The sequence below is a fragment of the Lepisma saccharinum genome, chromosome 1 (assembly GCF_977018435.1).
Source record: "Lepisma saccharinum chromosome 1, izLepSacc3.1, whole genome shotgun sequence".
Taxonomy (NCBI): Eukaryota; Metazoa; Arthropoda; class Insecta; order Zygentoma; family Lepismatidae; genus Lepisma; species Lepisma saccharinum.
In genome coordinates this window covers 7,797,472-7,810,318 of record NC_139229.1, presented here as the reverse complement: position 1 = coordinate 7,810,318, position 12,847 = coordinate 7,797,472, and the positions used below count along the sequence as shown (strand labels likewise).

The 12,847-nt window shown below is 39.2% G+C and overlaps 1 protein-coding gene across 1 annotated transcript in view; it reads left to right on the top strand.

Moving 5' to 3' along the window:
* The first annotated feature begins 496 nt into the window (after window positions 1-496).
* The window catches only part of LOC145992475 (protogenin B-like), a 103,011-nt gene continuing 90,660 nt past the window's right edge, over window positions 497-12,847 (top strand). Inside the window, exon 1 of the mRNA XM_083128859.1 lies at window positions 497-623. Within this exon, the coding sequence (XP_082984985.1) occupies window positions 557-623 (67 nt within the window). The 5' untranslated portion in view covers window positions 497-556. The remainder of the gene's footprint in view (window positions 624-12,847) is intronic.

The following is a 12,847-nucleotide window of genomic DNA, read 5'->3' as shown; positions in this document are numbered from 1 at the left end:
GGTTAGAAGGGGGCGCAAAAGCAATTCATTACAATGGCACGGAAATATGTGTCCTCTTAATGTATGAGTACCGTATCATACCACAGCCACGGATAACATCCTATAAATTTATTTAAAGATAAAGATTTTACTACTTTCAATTCGCCACACAGTGCGGGAGAACCAAATTACATTCATTTGTCCACAGTCGAAAAATAAGATAGTGCAAGAAAATCGTATTCCTGAAAGTTAAATGAACCTTCTGTGGCAACACGTGATCGCAAATAAACCCCGTAATTTCTTTATTGTAAAATCATGAACGTAACTCCAGTACATTCAACAACATATGACACAAAGTTTATGATGAGTACGTACATGTCGTTCATAACATTGTAACAAGATTGCATCCTCAATGTACATGTGGGGGGTATGTCCAACAACTGGAAGAGCAGCGGAGGGCGATTGTCGTTCCCTACGCTCTAACGTGAGGTGAAGAGTGTATCACTGCGCACAGGAGGGTTCTATGGCGTATTTGGAGCAAGTTTTTCTGTGAAATTGTCCCGATGACCGTGAATTTATGGCGGCGCGAGAATTTCTGCTCTGCATACTGTTTATAGCAGGTGTATTAACGAAGCGAACCGCGGGTGAGTACAATTTTTACGTGCCTTACATCTCTTGCAAGCCAATAAACAAGTGCGTAATGTGGCTTATATTGTGTAAGAGTGCGGTGCTTATCTAAACGAGGTTTAATATGGCTGCCGAAAACATGGTGTGTTGTTCTCAGTCATTGCAAAGCAAAAATGATGGTAGCAATGTGTTCTGAATGGCTATTTCTTACTGAAATGTCAAGTCTGAAATCAGTACAGAACTTTGGTTTCTTAGTAGTGTGAAGTTATTGATGTTATCAAAGTAAAAAATGCCTAATAAATGTACGTGTGCGTCTGCTTAAACATACAAACCTGTTATGTTTTCGTACAGAATGTGTCATTCCTACCTTGACCTTGAACGCGATTAAATGTAAGAAGTACAAATTCCCCTTAATACGTTTTATTCACTAATAAGAGATATAGTGCCAATGAAAGATGTTGTATTAGATGAGTGTTCTTTTACCGGATAGTGGGTAATAATGAAGTAAACATTGTGAATGGCAAGGACGCAACAGCGTGAACTTCGCAATGTAAATAAAACTGACAACAGTTTTAACCGCTATTTTGAGATAAGGCACATTTCATAGCGATGTAGGTTCGTGAATTTGGAAGATATGAATCATGTCTGGTATCTGTTGAAAAGGCTTAGCACTTCTAAATCGAGATCTTTTGGTTTTGGTGCGCTGACCAGTACTCTTCTACAACAAACTAGACGTTTAGGCAAATTCGAATAATGACAAGAAGCCTTTTCATGCTTGTCAGAAGGTAGATCGCACACTGTTATGTGAAATAATGACACTAATATACACATGTTGTGGAAGCATCGTACACAAGTGTGTAACATCCATTGATGTCCGATTAACTTTCGTACACACTCCCCCCGCCCCCTGAGCTATTGAATCGGAAAATAATTATAACGTTAAGCATACAGGGTGTTGTAGTTGATAGTGGATGTTAAAGCATCCTGTAGCAAGGGTTATAATACTTCAGAAAGTAAAAAGCGAGTGCGACAGTCTGGCACTTATTGTTACAGACACACTGTTATTTCAAATATGAAGACATCATAAAGAGAATGGTTCTATCAGTATTGTGAAGAAAAAATTACGTAACAGTGTAGTATATCGGAAACACATGAAAATCTGATATTTTGTGTTTTGCATGGTTCGTACTTACCAATTGTGTATTGCGGAACATAGTTCAAGGTGCCATTATGCTTTTTACACAAAAACAAACACAATTTTCACATACCGAGTGATTTCTTTGATTCATTTCCTCGCTTCCGTAACACACAATATGGCGGCCCCATCTTGACTCATGTGAGTATCCAATGTTTCCAACCTTCTTCACCAAAAAATACCTACTATCGTGTTGTCACCGGTGGAAATAGTACATTATGCATGGGTAGGTGATGCATAGCCCCACGACCCAGTCACGGATACCCCCAAGAACCATTTTGAATAAGGTTAGGTTAGGCAAGCATAGTGAAGAAAAAAAAAGGGGTTGGAAACACTGAAAGGGGGTGATGTCATGAAACGTACGCTGCATCCGGTTTAGGTACGGGAGCCAAATGAAAACTGGCAATTGTTCATCGGTGAGATATGAAAAATACATGATTTCAGTCAAATATATTCCACGATGAAAGAAAATACTTCGACGAACGTTGTAAACCTTAGACAAACTCATTTCCGTAAGTAGTTTCTTCTGTAAAATGTTTCCGATATACGAAACTGTAACAAAAATTTATTATGATAAGATTTGTTTTGGAATGAATCAGGGATGCAACACACACACAAAAACTTGTGTTGCAAGGGGGTCAAAGTGACCCAGCTTGTAGACGCCTCCCTCTTCAACACACTGTCAGTAAAACCACTAAACGTGGTTACATGAAGCTCAAAAAAATACTGACAGCCAGAGTAGTTGCCCATATAGATTTTGTGTAAACACTTTACCAAAACTTGGAACACTTTGACCTCAGCATTCCTAGGTAATGATTAAAAATTAAAGGAGAAGCAATGTTTAGACAGTTTCTTCCCATTTTTTTTATAATTTTACTTGAATTTTTAATACTTCACTGTAATGTGCACATGATAGTGAGACAACTTTTACACTGGCTTACATAGCATAAAATGTCCGAACAAATTGTACACCATGGAGAGGTGCAACCACAAATTTTTGTCTGGGGGGGGGGGATGCAAGTATCATGAGAAACGTACCAATAATAATAATAATTTTAATAAAAAATTGGCTAATTTGCGAAGATGAGGATGAGTGATGATGGCATGATTAAAATGATGAATTTATACTCGCAAACATCCATGCCCAAGCCGGGATTCGAACCCAGGACCAACATTATTATTACTATTAGTAGTGGTAGTATCGAAGACGTTATTATCTTTGTAAATTATGCAAAAAGGGGCTAGAAGTTTGTGCTAAAGCATTTGTGTTCCAACAAACGATTTGAATTACTTTTTTAACACGTTCAATTTCACATTAACAACGGAAAACAAATACATAAACTATTTTTGAAAGACAGAAAATGTTTGATAAATGCATTCCAAATATAATTCCTTTTTACATTAATATAACTTTCATGCACTATATATGTTTCACATATATGCAACGTGGAGTGACGTGGACACTAAATTGTGTGTGCATTCAAAGTTTCTTTAATAAATTATTACATACAGCATATATTATTTAAATATATTACACAACCAATTCATCCATCTCACAATAAACCAACAGCAAAAATTACATAAATTGTCTCTCAAAACAATTGTTCATGCATTTAAAACAAAATCAATTAAGACAAATCTCATTTCTCTGTCTGGTGATTTACAATGAATTACAGCGAACAAATATAAATAGCGAGTGAAGCGAGCAAGAAAACTTTTGAATCCAATTTTTTTGCAAGCTGAAATCAATATTAATTTAATAGGGCGCAAATGATTTAACGGAACGCCATGGCATTATATCATATACAAGTTTTGTGCCTCCCCAATGGTGTAATGGTAACATCGTCGCAAGTCGCCTTCTGACCAAGCGGTCCCAGTGGAGGCACATAGTGGTTCGGAGCCCTCTTTAAGCTATAGGGCCAGACTCAATTATCCTTTCTGTGCATAAAGTAGACTTTAAAAAATATATAAATGAATCAATTAATTTTACAACTTTTTTCATTTAGATCGTTTGGCGCCCAAGCCCGCCTCCCGCCGTTCCCTAGTTATGGTTCTGAACTTGATAAGACTAAGAAAAGGAGGTATTGCGAGCTATAAAATTTTACGAAAATTGTTTCTATTTGCATGAAATTTGAAGTTCTGGGCGGTAATTGCCTCCTGCAAGTACACTTGCCCCCCATAGAACTCATTCCCCACCAAGGTTGTGGGGGCAATCCCCCCCGTGTTTGCGCCACTGAAACCATGGTAATATAAGTGGGCGGTCATACTGGCCCAAAATACTCTGGCATGCATGGCTATATTTCACCCACCACTGGATGAAACCAAATCATTTGCTTTTCCAACTTAATCTGTCAGATGTAGTGTTGTGGGATATTTAAACATTTACTTTTTATGTTGCGTGGATGTATTTTTGATATTTACTGTCTCATTTCTTCCGCTTTAAACTAATCGCGGCGATGATGATAATGATGATTCCATGAAACGACAAGGGGAACCCCACAAAACTTTCTTAGTGCCATCGACGTGAGTGTAAGGAAACTTTCAAACCAATGGGACAAGCGACACTGGATGTTCACACTGTCACACTAGTGACACACACTTCCAGACTGTAAAATAGCATTCATTGCACGTGAGGGTCCAAACAGCAAACGACACGTTCATATGGCGTATTCGCTTTCTACTTGTTACTTCGGTCGGAAAGCTCCTTAAAGGAAGGGTGCTCAGACCGAAGCGACGCGCTACAGGGGGAGTTCCCAACTAAGTGACAAGCGACATGGTGCCTTCAGTCTATTGGCAAGCGTTCGCTGCTAATTGTGCGAACAACAGATAGGCGACACGAAAAACCGCACATTACAATAACAGATCCAGGCGACAGGATAAGTCACATGTGTCGCTTTGTTGCTTGTGCGTCACTGAAACTGGGGTATTTCCTCAATAGCTTGCAACATGTTGCCATGGTTTGTTGTTCGCGCATGTGCAATGCAATGAGTGTCTTGCTTTAGGGAGATGGCGCACCAAAGCGACAAGGGGCACGCGACACTTATCGCTTGAGGATTTCACCAACCGAACGCTGGCCTGTGCTTCCCGTCATGCCCGTCATGCAGCTACGATGTGAAATGTTGCTCTTGATTGGCTCGTTTCCAAGCAACATGTGTCGCTTCGGTGTGAAAGTTGCCTTGGACCGAAGGACCCATGTCGCTTTGGTGTGAAACCTCGTATCGCGTGTCGCTTTGGTGTAAAATCTCCTTGAGGAAACTGTGCAGTCAGAGCTTGTGACGGTTCAAAAGGCTGCATTGATTATGGACTGCTCGCTATCAATAGACACTCGTGGTTTGTTGCCTCGGTATGAAATATCTCTCAGGATACTATTTATATTCTAATAACATAGAAAAATAAAACTAGTACACAATCCAACACCTGACGTCCGGAATCACTTTGCGATGTTTCTTCTTGTGTTACGCATGCTATTTATTTATTAATTTTATTTTACTTTTCTTTCCAAATTAATGTCATTTCGTGACTGCAAATCGTTCCACAAATATAACTGTTTCCGTCAATTCACGTACCGCCTTTCAAGGCAAACAAATCTACATAATATATTCCAAAAACTAACAAAGCCGCATTACTTTCATAAGAAAATTAGCACCGAGATTGCTCGCACTGCCATCCATGTTTCTCATCCGTCTGGGGAACCAGTTTCTTGGGTCGTTTTCCACACTACATTATTCAAGGCGCTGTACTTTTTACGAAAACATTTTGAAAATGTCAATTTTTTCATAAAAAATATGCATGGTTATTCAAAATGTTTCTTGCTGATATGTCATGGTCCAGAAGAAGATCTCCAATTTAGAAAATCCTCTGAATATTGTCAGTTTCCACAAGTAGTTGCATATATTATTCTTTTTTATGGTTGGATGGGGTAGTGTGTCCTCGAAGAGTGGTATTATCTTGTCCTCTGGAAATTTAGTGCATCAAGTATCCATAATACCGATGTTGGGGCCAATTTTCCAGAAATCTATTCCATAAGATGGGTATGCAGTTTTTCTTATATTTTCCCCAATAAGTATCTACCAATGTTCAACATGACTTTATTGTTGTAGGAATTTTCATGCATACTAAATTTTTTCTTCACTTTGATCAGGTGGCCATAGAGAATGTTGAATATGAATTTTTGCATAAAATTTAAATTTTCTTTTCAACATTTGAATTGGGAAGTAAATGTATAAATGTCACATCTGCTGAGAGTCCTTGTCATTGTGCAAGAACAAATAAATCATTCCATCTCTATTACAATCAGCTCTCTTTCTACAATCTTTTTTGGTACATTGCGGCAAGTTCGAAAAGTGCACCTGGAATGTTCTCGTTTGATAGGCTCCCGTGAGATAAAGGCTAATGAAGAAAGTAATTATACTTGCATTTAGATCTTTAGCTAAAGATTTTGCAACCTCTTTTATTTAGTTTTCTTGTACCCTAAGTAAATACAGGGTTCATGCTACTCCATGTTGTGCACATTTTATGTTGAAAATTTGTGTCTGACGCATCTTTGTGTTACTAAACATCATTTACCCCAAATGAACATTTGTGTTATTGTATACAAGCACTGTAAAATAAATCAATCGTTGTTGGTAACCAACCTGTGGGGCAACAACCCTTCAGGGCCAGGACTTGCCTACCAACTGTGGGCCTCCAACTAGTTACGGGGTGATGTGTGGTCAGCACGACGAACCCCCCAGTCATTGTTGCTGTTTCCATGACCATGTTGCGCCACTTATTCATAGCTTCCCAAATTCCTTACGATGGTCGGTGGCCACGGTCCCGTACACAGGATGGAATCTCAGGAGAAGAGTTATGCTCTCCACCAGGACACTCAAACATATATGCATCCTGTAGCCCGAGTCCTAGACTGCACAGCTATAATGACACCTAGCCATCAGCCAATAAATATTTAACCAGCAAATGACGCACAGAATTTGATTCCCCTCCCCAACCCCTGCATGTTTTCAGGGCCCGAATCATGTCCTCTTTTTTATAACTTCATGTATTAAGGCATGCCATTAACCAGATGAGAGCTCATTGTGTCACAGGTCAAAATATTGATCAGTACATTGAAAATATTTGTCTGACACCTTATTTTGTTTTAACACACAGAATGCTCTCCATGAAAATCATGCTTTCGCTGCTGTCCACGCAAATCAAGAGTGCAGATTATACTGAGAGCAGCCCATTAATGTGACTATACTTGCTAAGATAGAGGCAATTTTTACCAAATGTCTATCGACTGCTTCGTATTTATTGCAGTTCTTCCTGCCAACACTACTACTCTCTACTGTCTTCGAAGAAAGACACAAAATCATCTGTAGTGAAGAACTCCATACTGGCTTAACGTCGATGACTGAAATGAATTTTTGTAAAAAAAATGTACATGCAAGTCAGACATGCAAATTTTGAACCACCGAAGACTAGAATTGAAACTGTGTCAGATGTTCGATTTTGTGAATACATTGGCTCGCACTAGCTATGTCTTGGTTATAAAGTACCCAAAACCCGTAGTTAATTGGTACTCGAGAAATTCATACAAACTACAAGAGAACCACATATTTAGATAATTTGCATTCATATTCACGTCTACATTTATTCTTCTACGCTTTGAGCAGTTTTTTAAGGCCTTAACAGGCATGTGGAATATATCTGGTTTAGTCCCCTTTTGGAACATCTATTGTATAGTTCACATATTCTCCTGATAGGTGATTTATGTATAATGTTTGATTTTCTCTTCCACTTCTTCACCTATTCTATGAACTGTTCCCTGAGCTGGGCATAATATCACTCACCTGTCACAAACTGACTTGCATGAAAAGTTCCAAACAACTGGATTCAAGTAGTAATCAGACAGAACAGTTTGCAAGAGGTAAAGCTAAAGTTTCCATGTGGATATAGCACCGTGCCATGATGGCACATTTAAGGGATGTGGTGGTAGGGCCCGAACATTCTCGATTTAGGCCATTTTGGAGGTGGTGATCAGCACCAGGCTACTGCCACCTGAATCCCCCCTCCCCCAGATGCAGTGGGGTCCACTAGTATTGCTCGGCAAATTGTCATGACTATTTTAAATAATTTTTCTCTTACATCCTGTGTGTTTTTAAGCGATGATTTTTTATGTATGCTGGCGCAGAAGTTGTCAACAGCTTGTTTTGAGTTTTCTTTTAATTCTTGAAGCTCTTATTGGATCAAATAAAGTGCACGAACATGGTGATGGACAATTTGCACGTCAGTACTCATGGATCCCACTGTACCCATTTATTTGAGGCTGGATGAGCCCCAGAGTCGCTTTATGCGGGACAAGGCCGGAAAAATTCCGACCTTAGATCACCCCCCCCCCCCCCCCGGGGGAATCGTACCCTTCGCTTCGATCATGCTCAGCTCGCACTTCGGTCACAATCAGGTGGAAAGAATATGTGACTTTGCCGAAGCTTGATCGTTCATGTGAACGTGTGTAACGAACAACCCACGGTTGTAACAGTCTTCTTCAGCCCGTTGCAGAGGATACGTCGTAACCCAGTTTTGTGCGTAGATGATGAGGGGGCTGAAGTCGAAGACCTATTGAAACCGAGAAAGGCGAGTATAGATAAAATTGATTGCGCAAAAAAATCCCAAAATATTTTCCTCTCAATTCTGTTTGTAAGACATCGGTAAAAATATGCGATTTCATAAACCCGAGTAAAGGAAATTTAAGAGAAGAACTAACCTAAACGACCGAAATACAATTACAACCAATGAACAAATTCAGTAGAGGCAAACCACAAATATGATCCATGAGCACTGGTTGTAATGACGTCCTTTGCATGAATTAAAATCATTGAATCAAAAAGCTAACCTGTTGACGGTCATATTTTTCCGGACAACCAAATTGTCATTTGTATGTGTGTGCAAAGGGAATGGAAGTATTGGTCAATCCTCGGTCAAGGGAAAAAATCATTCTTGATATCTAGACAAACTTGTTCGTCGTTTACGGAATACTAAATAAAATTTATTCCTTTTTTTTTAGTCAAGGAATACGACTTTTCACACGATGTGCGTAACAATCGGGTCCTTGAAACTATGCTTTATCTGTCATGTGTTGTGTTGGAAACTTTCTGATAAAAGAAATGGTAGACAATGTCGATATGAAACAATGAGGCCGAAAGTGTTCATGCCAAACCTAGGCCGACAAAGTAGTTTTGTCATTTACAGTTTTGCACATTGTAGCTGCGAATAAACGTTTGCCGATTTCAAACCGAAAGTATATCAATAAACAGTATTATATTTTAATAGCCGACCTCCGTGGCCGAGAGGTCCCGGGTTCGAATCCTTGCCTGGGTATGGGTGTTTGTGAGTGTCCATTCATCAATTTCATGATATCATCACTCATCTTAATCTTCGCAAATTAGCCAAAAGTGGAACAAAAGACAAAGTAAAATAAACTAAATCAATCAATTCGTTCTTGGCCGAGTGGTTAGCACAGCGCACTACTACGCCAGGTGCTCCGAATTCGAATCCCAACCTGACGTTTCTTAGGGCACAACGGCGTGGTTTTCAAAACGCAACCACTTTTGTTGGCGACCGCAAAAGGGGAAAAAAAATCTTGGTGGCAGTTGTGAACAAGTGCTGCGCGGTTGCATACATTCAAGATATGATTAGGTTTTCGATTGTTCTTAACTTTGAAACAAGGCGTCAAACCGAAAAACTTTATTTATAATGCATAGTGGAAGTTTATGCGTTGACACAATGTATGTTATTTATACTGTAAGTGTCCTAACGAGGGTGAAAGAGATCGAGGCATGAATTAAATTTTCAAGTTTCATCTCGATACCATCCTGATCTTGCCACCGAAAGTTCCCGTTTCGAATCCTGATCTGGGGAGAGGGGTCGAACCTGTCCGTCGACCCCCCTGGGAATTGAAATAGTTAAGAAAAACAAAGTGTGTTATTTTTATTGGCAGTAACAATAATAATAATGTTCAGCCAGTACTGGAACAGAATAACAAAAGTAAAAACAGCGTTAGATCGAAGAAATAATTATAAAACGCTGGAACCATCATAATTTCATGTTTTCATATTCTACAATTTAAGATATAGTAGTAGGTAAGTAGAGTAAGAAGCGACTTACTCCTTGGCTGCTACAGCCCCTGAAGGGCCTTGGCCTCTCTCACAATGATAGCCCATTCTCTTATGTCTTCTGCTCTATTTCTTCACCGTCTTACTCCCATCCTCCTCAACATCCTCTAACCATATTTTCCTTCTCCCTCCTGGGCTCCATTTGTAGTCCTCCTTAACCGCTCTGTTTTCAGGCATTATTTCCACATGTCCCAGCCACTTCAGTCTAATGCTTCTTATATCGGAAGCTATATCTGTTCTTTTTTGAAGAGTAAGAAGAAGCGACACATGTAATAAATAAAGTAGGTGTTTTATTATTATTACCTTATTTCGCCGCGTAATCATTGCACCCTGTTATTTCAGTCCGGATTTTGTTTTATAACCTTTCATCGCATAACCGTCGCATCCTGTTTTTTCAACCCAAATATTCGCTTATAACTTTTCATTGCGTAATCGTCGTGTCAGGTAACGAAACCAATGTGAGTGACGCATAATCTTCGGACACAAAGTATTAAATTTTGTAAATGCGTACATCCCAGCACTGTAGGAAATTTTCTCAAGTTTAATATTTCGACTATAATTCACAAATCAATATCAAGTAATGTGCTTTCCTTTTCAGACGGGAAAAATGAAATTATGTACATCGATTTGGACTATATTCAATTTTAACGTATATTCACAAGTATTCCGTGCAGTGTAGCAAAAAGTTACTTTTAAGTACCGGTAATGCCGACACAATCTTTTTTTTAAAAAAAATGAAGGAAAGCCTCACATAATGGTCGCACCCTACTTTTGTGCAGAGAAAAGTTGGCATAAAATCTGTGACGATTATGCTGTGAACTACGGTATTATTGAGGGTGTGAAATCTCGGGGGACAGGGGGACTTCCCCCACGAGACTTTTCCAGGGGGAGAGTTTTTGTTCTAACAACAAAAGATAACGAAGTCCTTACTTTTGAAGTCTAATATACTTTACGGGAATAATATCGAAAACACACACAAGAAACGAACAATAAAGATCTTCACCTGTAAGAACACTCAACCCAGCAATCGCCAGATCACAGAAATTAGGCCGACTGGTTAGTCGTCTTTCGTCAGCTACTGCGAAGTATATAAATAAAACACACATTAGCTTTTAGATGTGAATCTTATACAGGACACCATTAACTTCTTAATGTCTCTTCATCCCCCCCCCCAACTAGTCACGCAAATCATTGTTTATGACATTAGTAGCATATGCAAATCTTCAATTTGCAATCGAATTTGGAATGGACAGTCGATATAATATATTGTATATTTTATAATATAGTTTAATTATTTAATAATTGACATATTTAATGACATTATATATATATATATATATATATATATATATATATATATGCGTGTGTGTGTTTGTGCATCTACCCTCCACCAATCTGCAGTGATTTCGCACCCTGGATCATTATTATTATTATTACTATTACGTGTGAGAGACTTGTTTCGGACTCTTCCCGAAATATAGTTTTAGATGCGTGTCTGTTTCATTTTGGTGCATTTGCAGTTGTAAAACTTTTGGCTATGCTGTGGAATTTACGGCGTCTACAAATCCGTGTTGTCTTTTCGTACTTTGCAAAACTCCTGGTTTTCCTTCGTGGAAGAACAAGTTGGCGCAGGAAGAGACTAGCATGATTTCCTGTACCTGCTCCTCACAAAAGGACAGAGGGAGGTTCAGATTTTTTTCTTTCTTCTCTGCCGAGGTCGACCAGGTGCGCTCCTGTCCACAAGGGATGAGGGCTCCATCCCTCCGTTCGCGATCTGTTATGCCTCCGGGGCGGGTCGCCTTGCGTGGTGTTGCCAAATTTTGCAATGTGGGACCCCGGGTGGGTTTCTTTTACGAGACAGGAAGTCTCCTTCCATTCTCTCCCCTTGGGAAGAACATATTTCATGGTTTATGCAGCGTGGCCACTCCTCCATGTGGAAAGATTGGGGATTACGTGAAATGTCCATGAAATTTTCTGGTAGAGATGCTATTGGGGGAATAGCTTACCTGTAAGAAAGTGGGCTATGGCCAAATTTATGTATGTTCTGTGTTCATTGTTGGTGTGGATGGCTAGCCTAATTTCGGTGGGGGCAATTTCTTATTAAAAGGGTTAGGGTTTCTCTCTACCAGGGTGCGATATCATTGAAGACTGAAGGGGGGGGGGAGGGAGAAAGATTTTAAGCTATACACAGGAAATAATATATAATGTTATTAAATCTAAAATAAGTTACTAAAGTGAACTTAAATCAAACTTAAACAATTTTGGAACCGTAATAGACAAATGAACTTTGTGGTATTTAGCCAACATTTGTTTTTCTTACTTTTTAGTAACACTGTTATGACGGAGGTTTGATTTCGAAACAGTCGCCTTCCCTAAACGTTGGTTATCTTGGTATATAGTAAATTCACGGTTGTTTGAATATCATTTTAAACAGTGGCCCCAGTTCTGTGTAGTTGGGTGTCTTTTTTTTAGTTTGTCAAAGATATTTCGTCTTCTGGAGCCGATAAAACGACGTAAACAGTGATTAGCGTTCTTTCCTTTGGTGTTGGCGGTCCCGTGTGGGATTTCCGGTGCCCCCCCCAAAATATCGGCGTCATGATGGAAATTGAGGAACTACTTGAAAAGGAAAAGTAGCGTGTTCCGGTCTCTGAAGCCAAAAAATTACGGCGATGGATCCAGGCCCGTAGCTAGAACTGATCTCCAGGGGGGGGGATTCACGGGTTATCAGGGGGGGCTTTGTAAACCAAGTCCATATTTCAAAAGTTTAACAGTATTAAATGAAGTTGAATTATGTGTGTCGGGGGTCATTAAGTTAATTTAAAATATAAAATTTAGAAATATACAAATACTACAGTTTCTTCTATATCTTCTAAAACATAACTTGAAGTGCTAA